Source organism: Peromyscus leucopus, chromosome 11 (assembly GCF_004664715.2).
Source record: "Peromyscus leucopus breed LL Stock chromosome 11, UCI_PerLeu_2.1, whole genome shotgun sequence".
Taxonomy (NCBI): Eukaryota; Metazoa; Chordata; class Mammalia; order Rodentia; family Cricetidae; genus Peromyscus; species Peromyscus leucopus.
In genome coordinates this window covers 45,422,107-45,440,242 of record NC_051072.1, presented here as the reverse complement: position 1 = coordinate 45,440,242, position 18,136 = coordinate 45,422,107, and the positions used below count along the sequence as shown (strand labels likewise).

At 42.9% G+C, this 18,136-nt stretch overlaps 1 protein-coding gene across 1 annotated transcript in view; it reads right to left on the bottom strand.

Moving 5' to 3' along the window:
* Positions 1 to 6,974: 6,974 nt before the first annotated feature.
* LOC114689188 (baculoviral IAP repeat-containing protein 1a-like) overlaps positions 6,975 to 18,136 on the bottom strand; it is a 17,391-nt gene continuing 6,229 nt past the window's right edge. Inside the window, exons 4-7 of the mRNA XM_037209547.1 lie at positions 17,479 to 17,657; positions 17,065 to 17,151; positions 13,967 to 14,131; positions 6,975 to 7,461 (exon numbers count right to left, since the gene is read on the bottom strand). Coding sequence (XP_037065442.1) covers positions 7,097 to 7,461; positions 13,967 to 14,131; positions 17,065 to 17,151; positions 17,479 to 17,657 — 796 coding nt within the window. The 3' untranslated portion in view covers positions 6,975 to 7,096. The remainder of the gene's footprint in view (positions 7,462 to 13,966; positions 14,132 to 17,064; positions 17,152 to 17,478; positions 17,658 to 18,136) is intronic.

Genomic DNA, 18,136 nt, shown 5'->3' with positions numbered 1-18,136 from the left:
CCTTCCTCTCCCTCTGGAGTCATCTTCTGCTTCATGCTTATGCACTTATTAACTCTAGATTCCAAGCGAGATAAAGCATGCACTATCTGTCCAGCGGACTTTGCTTAACATGATGAATACCAATTCCGTTTTCCTGTAAGTAATAAAATTCCATTCTTCCTCGGTGTGTTCTTCCACAGGAAGTCCAGAGGTCAGACAGGCTCTTCACACTGCTGACTCTTTCATCTGTAAAATCTCCCCAGTGAAACTCACTTTTCACTAATGATATTGCTATATCTGCATCCAATGTCACCTTTATTTTAGCACCTTATAGATTTTTGTGGCCCTTGCAAGTGAACTTAAAAAAAAAATACTCTGCATTTTAAATGTTCACTGACAATGTACAAGACTCTTTCATTGTAATCTCCTCACACTTCTAGATACATATCTAAATACTGAATTCTGTCTTTAACATTATTCCATTTTCTTGCCTGATTGCATATATTGCTGACCATAATGCTAATTAATATTAATGGATACTATATATTATTCTTGATCTTTGCTTTAATTCTTCAACAATTTGACCATTAAATATAATTCTACAATTTCAGCAAATGTATCAATGACATAAACTTTCCTTTGGTTGAGGTTGTAGCTCAGTTGGTAAAGTTCTTGCCTGGCATACTTTAAGCTGAGAGTCCAGTGAAGAATAGTAAAGCAGAGGGAGAACATGATCTGACTTCCGGGGGAGCTTCTGATAGCGTGGTAAAAATACACCACTAGTAACACAAAAGGAAGGGGGCTAACCAGGTTGAATCTGCTGGATGTTGTTTGTTTGTTTCTTTCTTTCTTTCTTTCTTGAGGCAGGGTCTCACTATGGCTGGTGTGGAGCTCATCATGTAGACCAGGCTGGCTTCTAACTCACAAAGAGACACCTGCCTCTGCCTCCCAAGTGCTAGAATTAAAGGTGTGACACACCACTGCCCAGCTAGATCAGATGTATTTTGCAAGTGGAATCACCAGGATTAGCTTAGAGATGGACTATGAAAGAGAAAAGCTAAGGATAACTCCAAGGGTTTCCCTAAGCAACTGGAGGAGTCCAGTGGGAGTCAAGAGATGAAAGGTGCCATCAGAGTGCTTCAGTGAAGGGGAAGGCCAAGAGTTTGCTTTGGAGATGTGAAATGTGCAGTGCCCATTGGGGTTATATAAAAAGAGTCCAGGACTAGAGCTGGAGATGGAGGAGGTGGTGTAGGCATGGAGTTTAAAGCCACTCAGCTGGATGAGGTGTTCCAGGAAGTGCACTCACACACAGTCAGGAGACCTCAGATGCCCCCCAGGGATTAGAAGAGGAACAGCAGAGGACTGAGCTGGAGCTGTCTGAGGAGGAAACCAGGAGTGAGGCCCGAAGGTCAGATGAAGCAGGTATTTCCTAGAGACCCGTGATGAGCCAGCCCATCAGTAGCTCAGATGCTGGAAACAGGACAAGTAAGATGAAGGTCGCAACACAGTCATTGAATGTACCAACGTGGAGGTCGCTGGTGATGCTGAAACAGCTGTTTTGGTGGGATGGAAGAGATAAAAGCTTGGGGGAGAGGATGTAAGCATGAAAGAACCCTTACCCGTGCTTGTGCAGAACTCTTCCAATGAAAGTTGTTTTCTAGACTTTTGGAGCTTAGTAAAATCATATTTAATACAGATTTTTATGAGTTTACAGTTATCGTTACTTATTTCAGTTGTGTTCTATGTGTACTATTCTTTGATATAAAATTGACTTCCTGGTTTTGTTTTGCTTTTTTTTTTTTAAATTAAAAATGAAGCAGATGTTCAGAAAAGCAGCCCATTTGAAGGAGTCAGAGTTGGGATATGGAGTATGTGACCAGAAATAGACATTTCAGGAATTTTGTTATGATGGAGCAGGTGCTTCCTAGGGACCAGTGATGAGCGCATTGGAATTACAGTAGTGAAGTAGGATCACATAGAGAAGACCAGTTATTAATTACTGATTTATTAATTTCTTTGGTGTGAGCACTGCTTACACGGCTTATTGTCAAGCATAACTTCACTTGTTACCTGGCACAGAATGACCTGCCATTTCTGTTTTCTCACTGGACTCTGATATAACATCTAAACACTTCTGACTAAAATCTATTAACTATCAAATCAGATGATAAACAAGATAATCTGTTCCTATAGAGATAGGCTGTCCGGGAGCTGGGAACCAAACACAGGTCCTGTGTGAAAGTAACAAGTATTCTTAACCACCAACCCATCTCTCAAGTCCTGAGTTTTTATCTTAAGCATAAAAATAACAGAGAATTGTAAAATTTAAAAAAAAACAGTGCAGAAAGGAGCAGAATGAAAAGTAAGAATGCTTCCCAACTCACCTCCCAGATATAACCAATGTAAGGATTATGTCCTTAAATATATCACCAGCCTACGATGGCGTCCCAGCCTAAAACACGGGCATGCCCTCTGTGTCCTCTCTCTTTCCGCGCTCTCTCCTTCTGTATTCTCTCCCCTCTGCGTGGTCTCTCTCTCTCTCTCTCTCTCTCTCTCTCTCTCTCTCTCTCTCTCTCTCTCTCTCTCCCTCTCCCCCTCCCCTCCCCTCCCTTTCCCCTCCCCTTTCTTCTCCCCCTCCCCCCCCTCTCTCTCCCTTTCTCTCCCAATAAAGCTTTAGAGAAGTAACCATGGTTCATGACATCCAGCACTCTCCTCCCTCAGCATGGCCACGGCAGGTGGCAGCCAGCCACGAGTGAGCACCACCGCTTAACCAACATTTGGTGCCATTCAGACTTAGATAGACTACCGAGGACCTGCTGTGACCACTGCTGCCTGCCACCTCCTTCCCCATCCAGTGAGACCGCGAGACCACAATTGTCCCTCGCCTCCGTTGGACCCCCACACAGCTACCACCACTGCTACTGCCATGATTCTTCCCCACAGTGAGTCCGCCGTTCTCACAGCTGTAGTCTGAGCTATATTCTTTGCAACGAACACCTCGGGGGTTGTCCTCGGGCTGTGTTAGCAACGGTAGGCACAGTTTTGCTCCTGACGAGGGGGTAAATGCTGTCTCGGGTCCACCGTGGACCAACTGCAGCAGAGCTACAGCCCTTACCTTCCTTGATGAAGAGGATGGGAACTTGAGCTGATTCATAGATCTCTCTTCACTCTCAAGGATGCCCAAGATTGGAGTCTGATCCCGGTTTGTTATTTTAATTTTTTATTTTTCTTTCGGCTACAGCCATGGAACAAAGGGGCGGATACATTTACCATTTACATTGGCGGATAGGGGCGGGTACCTGTCAATCTGTCTACATAACAGCATCGTGGGAACTTCTGGCAGCAAACGTGCAAAGAAAAGAGTCACTTCATCCCCAAGATTTCTGCCAAAGCTCTGAACCCTTCTCCCTCCCCATTTCTGCCTCTGCCACGTGCAACCTTTTCTGTCTGACTTCCAGTCAGAAAAGTGAGCCAGCTAAAAATGGGCGGGCTTGGGCGGCTGCTACGACTCTCTCCCTAACTCACCTTAACTCCACCCACTCATTCTCAAACTGCTTTGGGAGACACAGACCGATCTGGAAGCAGCTAAGATCCATACAAATAAGTTTACAATTGTCAGGATGGCTCCTAAGCCAAAAATCAGTTTATAGCCTCAGACAAGTCTTCCAAAAGGATCGGTTTATAGTCTGCCTCCTGGCAGATCTTCCAAAAGCTGTCCTTAAGCCATCAATCATCAGAAAAAAAAAAAAAAGTCAGGGCACGGAGTAAAATCTGTCTCTTGTTCCCCAGACTTCCCCGACTTAAATATCTGGAGAGCAAGGCTCCTGACCCTACAGGCAAAAGAGTCATCTGTGGCATTTAAGGTGTGCCAGGGTACAGATAAAAGCCCGAAAAAAAAAATTGCTAAGTGCTGGCACTCGCTGACTCCCAAAAGCTGTTGGGTCCATGTTTTAAGTGAGGAAAAAGGCCATGGGCTAGCGAATGCCCTGCCAGGCCATCAAGAGCCTTGTTAAAAGTACCGCCTAGAAAGACAACTGACTGCCCCCAGGCGCCAAGATGCATGGGTACTTCAGGCTAAGACCTCCAGCAGACCTAGGCTTGGCTACAGACATGGCAGGGAACACAGAACGCAGCAGGGAAGCGATCCATTTCTGTCCTTCTGGACACCAGAGCCACTGACTCAGTCCTGGGAGTTTTGGGATGTCACCTCTCCTTTATTGTCAGGTACAGAGGACAGCCTTACCACCTCACCAGATTTAATTGCACTTTCAGAGATACTTAATAAAAAAAGATTTCCAGCTAAGATAGGAGCTTTCATTTCATTGTCTCACTCCAGATCCACTGCCTGTCTTTCTCACGTGCATACAGACAGAGCCCTGATCTTTGCCTTGTCCCTAATTCCAAAAAATAAAAAATAAATTTTCATGCACCATAAGCTTTTCTCTTCCCAGTTCCCTGTTCTAACTCACTGTTCAGTTAATGGTACAGGACCACCACAGAATCGGAAGTCAGAGATCATGAGGTAAGAACTGTAACAGTTAAAAGGTATTTACACACCCAGACCCAAAAGTGTCTGGGCACTACAAAAAGACTTTAATGTAAACATCTATTACTGTGAGATGCTTTTAACAATTGACCACCTGTCTCCTGGATGCTGAACTAGTAAAGGAAGCAGGTGCTTTAAAATAATCTGTCTCTGATAAAGCTTAACATGTTTCAAAATCCATCTGGACAGGCCGGATCTATCTCAGATAAATGTCAACATATAATAATAATGATTCTTTTCTCTCTAAGCTTTTGTCTGTGTCACCAACATCTTGTCAGACAGAAGGTTCCCAGCCACAGCCAGGGGGGATACATGTCTCCAGAGCAAATGGATGGCAGACAGCATCCCACAATGCCTGTCTACCTCCGAAGGCTCCCCTTCCCCATTCCCTCAAGAGCCAACCGACGTCCAATAGTCAGCTGGAAGCAACTTTTGAGAGAAACGACGCCCCTATTCCCATCTACCTGCTCTTTTTTTAATAATAAGCAAAAGTTTGAGATGTAAGGATTATGTCCTTAATTATGTCACCAGCCTGCGACAGCGTCCCAGTCTAAAAAGTGGGCATGCTCTCTCTGTGTCCTCTCTTTCAGCACTCTCTCCTTCCATATTCTCTCCCCTCCGTGGTTCTCTCTCTCTCTCTCTCTCTCTCTCTCTCTCTCTCTCTCTCTCTCTCTCTCTCTCTCTCTGTGTGTGTGTGTGTGTGTCCCCTTCTCTCCCAATAAAGCTCTAGAACGGTAACCATGGCTCGTGACTCTTCCGTCACCAATACATCCAGCGCTCTCCTCCGTTGGCATGGCCACCACCGCTTAACCAACAACCAAAGTTTTAAAAAAATTTTAGGTGTTTGGAAATCTTTTTCCTCAAGATTTATTGAGGTATAATTGACAAATTAAAAGCATACAATATTTAAGTTGAAACAACACAGGTATAAAGAAAAGACTTTTGTAAACATATGGAATGAAAAATGCTGTCATAGTCAGGTTAACATACCCACAAATCCTTAATGTATCTATAGACAATGTTTTAAAATTATCAACCCTCAGGAGGCAGAGGCAGGCAGATCTCTGTAAGTTCCAGGTAGGCCTGGTCTACATATTCAGTTCCAGGCCATTAAAAGCTACATAGTGAAACCTTGTCTCAAAAAAACAAAACAAAAAACAAAAAACAAAAAACAAAAAAAAAAAAAAAAAACAGAAAGGGACAAGAAAGAAAGACTTAAAGTCATTACATCACATGCAAAGCTCTCAAAAGCCTCTGGAACAAAAGCAGTTTTCTCTCTAAGCCCAATTTCTTCCTCACATAGGCAATGGATGGGAGATGGTGTGGCCAAGCATGGCCACACCAAGGCTGGTGAATATATAGAAGCCCTGCAAAGACTAAAGAGCATCTCTGCAAAGAGTCGTCTACATTCTGTGCTAAAATCGACCCATGCTTCATCATGGGTGGGACGCAGTCATCCTTAAACTGGCCATTTCTTATCTCCATCAAATGCTCCTTCCTTGTGGCTTTTATATAGATCAATGCTCCCTTCCCCACGCCTTCCTGTTGACCTTGGTAATGGTGGGTTCTTGGTATGAGATTGAGTGCGGCTCTAGTCTTTTAGGACCATACCAGGACTGCTCATCATTGCTCTACGTTCAGTGATGGGCATGCAGGCTTTAATAATCATCAGTCTACACAGTTAATGATTGTCCTTTAATATGATGGTTAGTTGTGCCTTGGTTTTGAGACAGGATCTTCCGATGTAACCAAGGCTGCCCTGAACCTCCTGATTCTCCCACCTCAGTCTCCTATATGATGAGAGCACAGGTGTGTACCACCATACTCAGCAAGGGTGAAATGTATTAGGAAATTAGGTATTATAGGTATTATTTTAAGGTGTGTTAACTTGGCTTATGTCGCATTTGTTTAACTCTGTGAAGCTGTGTTGCTTCCCTGTCTAAAACACCTGATGCACTAATAATGAGCTGAACGGCCAATAGAGAGCAGACAAAGGGCTAGGTGGGGCTGGGAGCCAGACAGAATACATGGAAGGAGAAATCTGTGAGAAAGGAAGAAAGAGCAAGAGAGATCCAAGAGAGGCAGATGTTAGGGACCAGCCACCCAACCACACGGCCAGCCACCCAACCACACGGCCAGCCACGGAGTAAGAGTGAAAGTAAGATTTACAGAAGTAAGAAGAAAGGTAAAAGTCCAGAGGCAAAAGGTAGATGGGAATAAATTACAGTTAAGAAAAGCTGGCAAAGACGTTGTTGACAGTCCATGAGAGGCTTTACCCTCTCTGAGAAGTGGATGGGAGGAGGGGTGGGGTGAGGTAGGGGGGAGCTTGGGGAGGAGAGAGAGTGGGAACTGTGCTTGGTAAGAAAAATGAAAAAACAAAAAACTTTTTAAAAAAAGTAAAAGTAAAGCTGGCAGGAAACAAGCCAAGCTAAGGCGGGGTATGTATAATTAAGAATAAACCTCTGTGTGTGACTTATTTGGGAGCTGGGTGTTGGTCCCCACCCCCAAAGAGCAAAAACAACTAAGTACAGTTAGGTATTTAGAACTGCCAGTAGCCCTCGGCTGCATCCTTCACTTCTGAATGACAGGAGAGAAGGGCACTATCCATTTCCAGAAGACAGTCAAGCGTCTGGACTGAGGGTGTCTCTCCTTCACAGCATTAATCACTTTCATGTCCTCTTCATCCAGGAGCCAACTGAACATCTGAAGAATGGTGAGGCTGGGCAGTCGGGACACACACTGACCCAGAGCCTTGACAGTGGTGGCCTGAACTTGGATGGATTCTGGGAGATGCCTGGAAATGTTGAGCATTTGCAAGTTTGGCAGGTTGTCCAGGGCTTGAAAGAAATGTCTGTACCCTTCCTCTGTAATCTTGTGATTCATTGAAAGATCTAAGGTTTCAAGCTTCTGGAAACCTCCACTGGTTGCTCCCTTGGCTGGAAAACAAAACATTTATGAAAAGAATATCCTGAGGACTTCAGTGATGGTGACAAGTTATGGGTACCACTCCCACACCCACCGTGACGAAAGTGGGAAATGCTCAACATGACGTTTTAGAGACCATTCTTTGAAAGCTCTAAACTGCTGCTTGGTTGATAGGGAACCACCTGGCCAAAGCACAAGCAGTTTGGAGGAAGCAGAGGTCAGGGAGTTGAGTTCACACAGCTTTGGCTGCCATGGCAATGCGGACTTCTCTTCTGGTCTCACAGAAGGACATATGTGAAGGGAAGTTACAGTAGAAGGAACTGAGAAATTGTGGCAACAGCGTCTCCCTTTTTGCAGAGTACAGAATCCTAACAGCTTGTCCTCTCACTGGCTACCACAGTGTCTTCCACCTAAAGCCCAGAAGGGACTCCCTGGCTACTGAGAGCTGGGGCTCTGAAGGAAATGGAGCCAATGCGTTGTTGCTTTTCATTAAATTCAGTAGCTGCCCCTTAAGCAACTGCTGTCCTGATTGACAATTGCAACTCCACAGCTACCAGTAGCCATGTGGCAGCAATGGCCACAGCCAGGCAGGAATTCTGTCCCCTCAGGCACCAGCTCTGTCACTGCTGCTGAAGGGAACTTTATCTAGATCTCTGTCCCTCTATAGAACTCAAAGGACTGGAAGGTCGAGGTGAAATTCTGCTCACTCAGAGAGGCTGAAGAGCAAGTAGCTAATCTTCTCTCCTAGTTTGCAGCTCCTCAAAAGACAGCATAGCATGTCCTTCAGCTCAGCCCCGACTTAAGAATCCTAGCTACACGTGGTTCTGCCCTATCACTCCACATCAGTTAGTTGTAACCTCCTGATCCCAGGTTAATTTTATTTAATATACAAATATAACATGTCTTTGTATCTTAAACAAATATTCCACAGCATAAATGATTGCAATACATCTTGAATTATTATTCCATAACATTTCCCCTTTTTTGTCTAAACAAAAAGAAAAGGTTTTGACTTAAACAGAGTCTTACTATATACAATATAAACAATTATCAAGGACTATATTCACAATGTCCAGTTCATTTGTGTCTGGCAAATTTAAAGAAAATACTCCATTATCTATCCTATCTTAGTGAATCCAAAGTTTTATACCCAATTTATTTTTCTATAATAACTAAGGAAAACTATACCTCTAATTATTTAGTCTTTAACTCCATCCAGGACCACAGAAGGAATTAATATTACCTAAACAGAGACATTTGGTGCCTGGACAGTCATCTAAAGTTCTTCTGCAACATTAGGGCATCCATCTTCAGATGACAGACTTAGAATATCTGGCAGGCTTCTATGAAGCAAGAATTTTGAAGGACTATCCTGTCTTATTTTGTCAAAGGTCAGTAGTCACTTTCTTGTAGGCCCAGCATGTCTAATTTATACAGCATACCGTCAGCAGTCAAGGCAAAGCAGTTTCTTGCCCAAATGGCTAGCCTTGCCACACTGAAAGCAAACTCCATATGGAGGTTCTTTGATGTCCATCATCCTTTTATGAAGTAAATTGGTACTGCCAGAGCAGATGTGTCTCAATGTTATGAAAAACCTTAGGTTACCAAAATATTTTGGGGTGGTTTTCAAGATAGGATTTCTCTGTGTAATAGCCCCTAGCTGTCCTAGAACTCACTCTGTAGACCACACTGGCCTTGAACTCACAGAGATCCACTTGCCTCTACCTCTCAAGTGCTGGGATTAAAGGCGAGCGCCACCGCTGCCTAACTAACAAAATATTTTAAATGCCATATTCTATGGGTTTTTGAAGTGTTTGAAACCATTCATATATTGAAATATATCTACTTAACCTTGAAAACAAACCTAATGTTGCTACAAGTTTGATTATTTTGGAATAATTACTAATCTCATTTCTTAATTATCCATTGTATTTTTAAATGAGCTGAATAAGTACAAACCCCAAGGAAGAGTAGAAACATATTCGGTATAACAAATTAACTTTAAATTCATATCAATATTCCAATATATCACTGTCAAGTTTCAGAAAGTCTCCTTTGATCAAACATGATCCATATTAACTTGGAACAAGTCCACAGCCTCTTGTTTCCTATGGAAACTAAAGCAAAACCCCTTCTCCAAAGCATTTTGACTTCCATTTAACAAATATTTTTTTTTTATCTCCATTGTAAAGTTAAGGCATTCTTAAAATATCTAGGCTTGTTTACTGCAGCAGTCCTTTCAGTTCTTTGACTCTTAGCAGCTGTCGTTTGCTTATCAACAATCAAAAAAATTCAAAAGCCACACAATACTATATAGGCTCCAGACTCCCTGTGGATTTCCAATGTTAGGTGGCTTTTTTTTCTATTACTCTCTCTTTAAAGACTATTATTTTTTAAATTATTCACTTTTTATGACTTTACCCTTTTTCTTTTTCTTAAACCTATGCACATTATAAAACACACTGGAACTTGTTTAGAGGGTTTTCTCCCATTTGGACCTCTTTTACTGCATGTCTTACGGACTTTTTTTTGACAGTATGAGCAAATGTCAAGCTGCCAAGCTACATCTGGGTCCTCTGTGAGACTCTGTTGGCTGGCTCTGCTGGCTTCTCGGTTCGTGGGAACCAAGACTAAAGCTCACAGCCCGGTTGGAGTTTCATATGACCAGGAAATGCATCCAACCCCACAACTCTGGAATGGCAGTGCCCTGCACTGTGGCAGGTGTTTTGTGTAGTTTTTAGTTTCTATTTAACATGAAAAAAAAAGCTGTTTAAATCTCTGCTGTACAGCACAACTTCTTAAAGGAGACATTTCTTTCTTTCTTTCTCTCTCTCTTTTTTTTTGTTCTTTTCTTTTCAAGCTTTCTCAGTCCTTATGGATATTTAAGCCCCACGTTGGGCACCAAAATGTTGATTGTTTTTTACTCTTTACTCTTGGCTCTCTGGAAGCCCGCCACCACCCAGCTCCCAAATGAGTCACACAGATGCTTATTCTTACTTATGAATGTATGGGCTTAGCTTTACTCATTTCTAGACAGCTGACCTGTTGCTCCTTCAGTGGCTGGCTGGCATCTGCCAGACTCTGCCCTTCTTCTCCTGTCTCTCCCTTAGATTTCTCACCTGGCTCTATCCTGCCTTGCCATAAGCCAAAGCAGCTATTTATCAACCAATGAGAGTGACACATATTCACAGTCTACAGAAAATATCCCACAGCATTTCCCCTTTTCTGTCTAATCAAGAAGGAAGGTTTTAACTTTAACATGGTAAAATTATACATAACAAAGGAGTTATCATGCAAGAATCAGTTATAATATCCGGTCTATTTGTATTTGGCAAAATTAAAGAAAATACTCTATCATCCATCCTATTTTTTGTGAGTCTAAACCTTCATATATAATTTATCTTTTATCATAACTAAGGAAAACTATAATTACCTAGTCTTCAACTCTATCAAAGACCCAAGAAGGATATAATATTACCTATCAAAGACCCAAGAAGGATATAATATTACCCGAGAAAACAGGAAGTGCATTGCAAGCAACTTCCAAAACTCTTAAAATGGCAGAGACATCTGGCTGACTGGACAATCATCCAGTGTTCCTCTGAAACGTTGGGGCATCTGTCTTCAGCCTACAGGTCTAGAGTCTCTGGCAGACATTTTAGTGAAACAGGAAATTTGAAGGACTGTCCCGCCTATACTGGCAAAGTTTGTCAGTTGCTTTCCTCTGTGCCCTGCAGAATGTCTGGCATTTTCCTCTGTGAAGCAGGAACCTGAAGGACCATCCCACCTTGTTTTGGCAAAGTTTAGTGGTCACTTTCCTGTGGGTCCTGCATGTCCAGTTTATACAACATACTGTCAAGCAGTTCAGGCAAGAGCAATTTTTTGCCCAAATGGCTAGCCTTGCCACATGAAATCAAACTCTGTAAGGAGTTTCTTTGATGCCCATCATCCTCTTTGAAACAATTGGTGTTGCCATGAGCAAATGTGTCTCACCATCAAAAAAAAAGTCTAAGTTCTTAAAACATTTTAAATGCCATATTCTAAAGGTCTTTGAAGTGTTTGAAGATTACCTATGTAACTGAACTATATCTTGTATACCTAAAAAACCTAACTAATATAGCTATGTTTGACTATTATAGATGACTATTAATCTATATTTCTTAATTATGTATTACAACTCTAAACTAGTGACAGAAACATAATATCTTAAACAAGAGTAGAAATATAAAGTATAACAAAATTGACTTTAAATTCATGTCCATAAACCAAAATCCATACCATCCATTGTAAAATATTTTGAAATGAACAACTGTTTTTTGGATTAAAGTGCATCCAATAATCCACCTTTTTAAATCATAATAATCTACTCTTTTCCCCCATCATCTCTATAGCATATCCCCACTTCTTCCTTAGAAAGAGACTGACTTTGACCATTAACCATTTACAGTTAACCTTTTTTTTTTTTTTTTTTTTTTTTTTTTTTTTGGTTTTTCGAGACAGGGTTTCTCTATGTAGCTTTGCGCCTTTCCTGGAACTCACTTGGTAGCCCAGGCTGGCCTCGAACTCACAGAGATGCGCCTGCCTCTGCCTCCCAAGTGCTGGGATTAAAGGCGTGCGCCACCACCGCCCAGCCCAGTTAACCTCTTAGTAGCAAACAAACATCCATAAACAATACTTTGTGATTTGGGGCATGGTTCTCTAGACTATTTCCTGCTGATTGGTGGTGCTGGTAATCTTATAGGGATCCTGAGAAATTTTGAGATAATGGCCAAGTCCTGGGAAGACCAGCTGTACCCTTTGTTGATAGATATTACCTGTCAAGATTCAGAACCTGTCAGCTAGGTGGTGGTGGTGCATAGCTTTAATCCCAGCACTCGGGAGGCAGAGGCAGGTGGATCTCTGTGAGTTTGAGGCAAGCCTGGGCTACAGAGTGAGTTCCAGGAAAGGCCACAGAGCTACACAGAGAAACCCTGTTTAAAAACCAAAAAAAAAAAAAAAAAAAAAAAATTCAGGAGGTCTACTCTGATCACATGTGATCAATATCATTAATGAAGAAATCCATAGCCTCTCATCTCCTGTAGGAACAAAACTTGAAAGCATTTTTTACTTCTATTTGAAAAATATATTTATTTTGACTTCTCTTTTAAAGTTAAGGCATTCTTAAAATATCAAGGCTAGATTGTTTCAGAAGTCCTTTCAATTCCATGTCTTTTAGCAGCTATTGTACCTTTTTCTTTCAAGTGCTGGTCAATCTGAAAGCTTTTCCTCAACTAAAGCTTTGGGTTTTCCTACCTACGAGAATCATCAGAGTGCCTAACTATAAGGGATTGATAAGACCTACCAGAGCCAGAACATGAAGCAACCTCTGTTGAGGGTGAAAACAACACTGTGGAGAGGTTTGATCCTTTGTTATTTAATTGTTTGTGTTCAAAGTGTCATGTTACCCAGCCTAGCCTTGAACTAGGAAATCCTCGAACTCTTGAACCTATCAAGAGTTGAATTACAGGCATGTGACACATCTAACCAAAACACACTTTTAATCAGTCCATGTGAGGTAACTCAGAAATTTCACCCTAGAAATTACTAAACATGGACACTGTATGAGAAAGTTCTTAGAAGCACTTCATAGACACCAACTACTAGAAACAACTCAAGTACCCATTGAATGGACACAGAGTGCAGATCGGTCAAATAACGGAATGACACACAGCAGTGAAATCAATCACTCTGGTCACATGTGTTACTAGGAATATGAAGCACACACACATTTCCAGACAAAACAGTGCCTATTGCACAGGACTCCCTTCCATGAGGAGTCTGTGGTAAACGACTCTATGGTAAAGAAAGCAGTGCAGTGGTCATCTGTGGAGGAAGAGGAGGGCACAGTTGCAGAATGCACACAGGTCTTCGTCCTCATCTGGTTGACTCTACACTTACTTGGATAACAAAATTTTCAGCAATGTGAACAGGAACACTGATCCAGTTCTATGTTTCAGCTTGTTGCACATTTGTTTACATATTGTCAGTATTCAATTGACTAACAGAGGATCTGCCAGGTACATGGAGAACCAAGTATCAGAACACAGATTAGTGGTCCATGGTGCAGGGGTTGAACACTGATCTAGTGTGTGTCGGGGGCACTGAGTTCAATTTCCAGTACTGGGGAAACAAACCACAGGTGGATGGCTTCTATACACCCACTAAAACAAAGAGGCTGTTGACCTTCCCAGTCAGAACAGGATGAACCTATCTGCAGAAGAACACAAGATGGGAGTTAGGGATTTAGCTCAGTGGTAGAGCACTTGCCTAGCAAGCGCAAGGCCCTGGGTTCAGTCCTTGGCTCCAGAAAAAGAAAAAAAAAGAGAAGAAAAAAGAAGGACATGAGATGAAACAGTGTGGTGGTGGAAATGAGGAACAGTTTGGATGACTTTGCCATACTAGACATTTGCAGCAGACAGCTCCAATGAAGCCACTGCTTCCACACAGGGGGAAACCCTTTCCCTGAAGGGAACTCACCGATTTCCATCACACTGTCGTCATCCAAGGTGTAGTGAAAGGCAAGAACTCGGAGACACCGAAGCTGCAGACATTGCCGGACAATCAGTTTGGCCACGTGGTGAATCCCGTCCCCACTGGGAAGGAGCAGTTCCTCCAGGTTCCTGAGAGAACCCAGAGCCTGTGCTGTGGGAGACACCACAAAGTCATCCTCAGTAGTAGTCCCGGCATGAGCAAGCAGCTGATGACCTAGACCTTCTGCAGTCTAGGAGGCCCCACCTAGCAGGGGCCCTCCTCGTCACTGTCCTCTCCAAGGAAAGGAGAAGGGGTCAGCACACAGCTGCTCCCTGCTGCTCTCTGCAGCTGGATCCTCCATCCTCCCCACCTGACTCTTCACACAGGTCCAGGCTGTCTGTCCATTTCTGCTCTCTCTTCTAAAGCAGGGCCTCCCGCAGGTCACTCTCCTAACTGCACAGACTTTGGCCCCCTCCCTCGCCATCCCACCTCCTGCCGTCACTCTGAGGACATCCACCGGCCTCATTAAAGCCTTGTCCACTGCCCTGACAGCCTTCCACCCCTCATCCAATCTTCCATAGCATGATACTCTGTAGATCACAGGATGACTAAGTCTCGACTTCTGCGGCCTCACAGAAACTAATTAGAAAGACTTTCTGGTATGAAGCAATATTCCTGATTTATCTTTGACTTTTCCCTTCTTAGTTCTGAAATAAAATATTTCTTGTGACATTGACATCATGATGGGGAAATGTATAGATGGCCACCCAAACTAGTGGAAACCCATGAACTGTGGACCAATAGCTGAGGAGCCCCCATGGAACTGGACTAGCCCTCTGGATAGGTAAGACAGTTGTTTAGCTTGAACTGTTTGGAGGGCCCCCCAGGCAGGGGAATTGGGATCTGTCCCTGGTGCATGAGTGAGCTTTTTGGAGCCTAGTGCCTAAAGTGTGACACCTTGGCCAGTCTTGGTGCGGCAGGTAGGGGCTTGGACCTGCCTCCACTTAATGTACCAGGCTCTGCTGACTCCCTATGGGAGACCTTGACTTGGAGGAGGTATGAATGGGGTGAGGGTTGGGAGGTGGGAAGAGGGAGGAGGGGGCATCTGTGGTTGGTATGTAAAATGAATATAAATTTTCTTAATAAAGAAAAAATATTTCTTCACAGTCCTTGGTTTCTTTAGGAAAGGTAGTATTTAGAAATCAAGTCTAAATTTGGGCAGTTGGCTTAGTGATAAAGGGTTTGTCTAGCATGCTGGATACCAAGGCAACACACACACACACACACACACACACACACACACACACACACACACACACACACTGAGCCTTATTTGGGCCTCGTTGCTCATCTGAAAGCAAAGCAAGGTGCATTTCCAGCAGCTCTACTTGGCAGTCTTGAGTCAGAGTCTCAGCCTGTTGTCCAGAATGGCTAGAACTCATAATTCTGCCTCATCATCTCAGTGCTGGGATCACAGGCATTTGTTACCACTCTCGGCTTCTAGGTGATCATTCTTGAATAGGTTACATAAGACACCTACCCACTGAAAGAAATCACACTAGGTCTGTGTACAGAAAACTCTTCCAAAGCTTTAAAAGGAATGAACCTCTGAGCACTTGTGTGTTCATTACTACAACCATGATTTCCAGCCTCTCAGGAGACTGCGCTGAGGAACGTGTGTCTGTATGACTGCAGATAAAGAAGACTGCAAATGTATTTATTACCCTGCATGTTCATGGGTCAGAGCAGGTAAGAAGGCTTGGGTGGTAAAGGCATCCGCAGGCATGCCTGACAACCTGAGCTTGATCCCAGGAGTCCACATTATGGTGAGAGAGAACGACTCCCACCGCTGTTCTCTGACTCCACGCACATGCCACTCACAGCTCCACACATACACAGACGGTAAGTGCACAAAAATATGAAGAAAACTTGTGAGTCCACAACAATATTTTCAACGTGATTTTCTTTCTCTTTCTGACATTTATTTTGCTGCCCAAACTGCTGTTATGAGCGGAGGCTCATAAGCAAAGCTTCTCAAGTTTACTCTGTCACAACTTACAGACACTAATTTATTTCAAAGGGAAAATTTGTGGGACTGAAAAGATAGCTCAGTGGTTGAGATCACTAGTTGCTTTTGCAGAAGTCTCAGGAAGAGTTAGTGCCCAGCACCCACATGGTGGCTGACAACCATCCGATCCAGTGAATCCAAAACCTTCTTCTGACTTCTGTGGCCACCAAGAACATATGTGGTGCACAGACATATATGCAGGCAACACTCATGCTCATAAGACAAGAATAAACATTTTAAAGTTTATTTAATTATCTTTAAAAGGAGGACACACATTCATGAGATGGGGACAGCTCTCAGACTGGGCACAGGAAGCTGGACAATTGCCTTCTGATTGGGTGTGCTACAGCCTGGGGTGTGGCCTTTCCCTGGAGTTATAGTGTCTGCTTAATTTTAAATAGAAGTTTTCGTATGTATTTTGAAACCTTTGAAACAAAAGGGACATTGCATGTTTGGAGTGGGTGCCAGACTATGAAGTTCCACAGTGGTATTATGACCAAATTCTCTCCTAAGAAGTCAGTGAGTCTGAGAACATTGCATTTAATGAGATCAAGTGTGAGGATATGTGGGAGCAACAGTGATGGCATCTGGGGGTGATATTGAGCATCACTATGGTGTCCTCCTAAGGACCAGCTGAGCTGGTACAGCTGACCCTCTGTATGGGCACATTCCACCAACCACAGGTTCAGTTTTTAAAAACTGTGTCTGTGCCAAACGTGTACAGACATTTCCCCCTCACCATTATTCCCAGAAAAACATAGTGTAACACTTGATATAGCATTTACATTGCATTAGGCATTGTAAGCAATTAAGAGATGGCTTATGGAGGATGTGTAAGGACACGGGCAAACACTGCACCATCTTATATCATGGATCTTCTAGTGTTTACATCAGCAGAGGTCCTGGACCCAGCTGCCATGGATGTCAAGGGACAACTGTACACAGCTTGCTTTCTTGTAGGTTCATTGAACAAGATGAGGAGGAAGGAGGGGAGGAGGATAAAGAATACATTAAGAAACTCTGTTTATAAACTTACCAAACTTTTCTGATGTTTCCTTATCTGGAAACTGTTGGCTTCCAAGTTTCAATATCTTCAAAGCCACAAAATTTGGCAAAATGGTGACTAGATAAGGGAAAATGAAATATAGTTAGTTCAGATACATTCCTGTGACACAGAAATACCATTGAAGTAAGAGTGTTTCAAAAGTGATGAAAAGTGATATAATAATCAGATTGAATTACTATGACTAAGTAGAGGAAACAATTCTGAAAAGGAAATGTTTACGTGGTAGACACAGATGCACTTCTTGTTGAGATTGTTGAGAAAGACTCACTGAAGTCAGGTGCTGTCACAGTTTCTGTGACATCAGCAGACTTTTAATTCTAGAGTATTTAATGACTTTTTGCACAGGAGCATCTGAAGTCACAGTTGTAAGCTTATAGTTCTTACCAAATGGCATGGCTTCAAAGCATCGTCCAGAAAACTCAATCTCTCTGAGTTTCTTGCAGGAAGCAAGCACAGTCATGAGAGACTCACAGTTCAAAAAGAAATCACATTTCAGGTAGAAAACTTGAAGATTTGGAGAGTTCTGGATCAATTTAACTGGAAAAGATGAAGGATATTCAGAAATTCAAGAAAGTTACAAATTCCTATCTGGACCGGCCTCTCAGTCCATAATCTCCAGCCACACCATTAAACAGACAGTGATGCAGTGATCTACTGCTCAGGCCATGTTGGGCGTGTGCTCAGCTTCTGCCACTGACTAGTGAGCAGAAGACCTGCGGCAGGCTCCTGACCCTCTCTGGATCAGTTTTCTTCTCTCCATATTTCACCTTCAGCATCAGCACCTTGATATCTCTGTGTTTGCACACTGCCCTGACGCAGCAGGAATTCTGTACAGAGTCACATAAAAGAGTATCGAGGACTATGGGGGTCCAGCCCCTCTATAGTCCCCTCCCAGGGTCCGGGAAGAATCTACAACCAGCTGATAATTAATCTTTGATGAAAAGAATCCATGTGCACGAAACTCCTTAGTCCATACACTTTATTATTCTGTGTCAGTTTTCTCTTTACAAGCTTCTATTCTCTTTTAGCTCCTTCTTGCCTG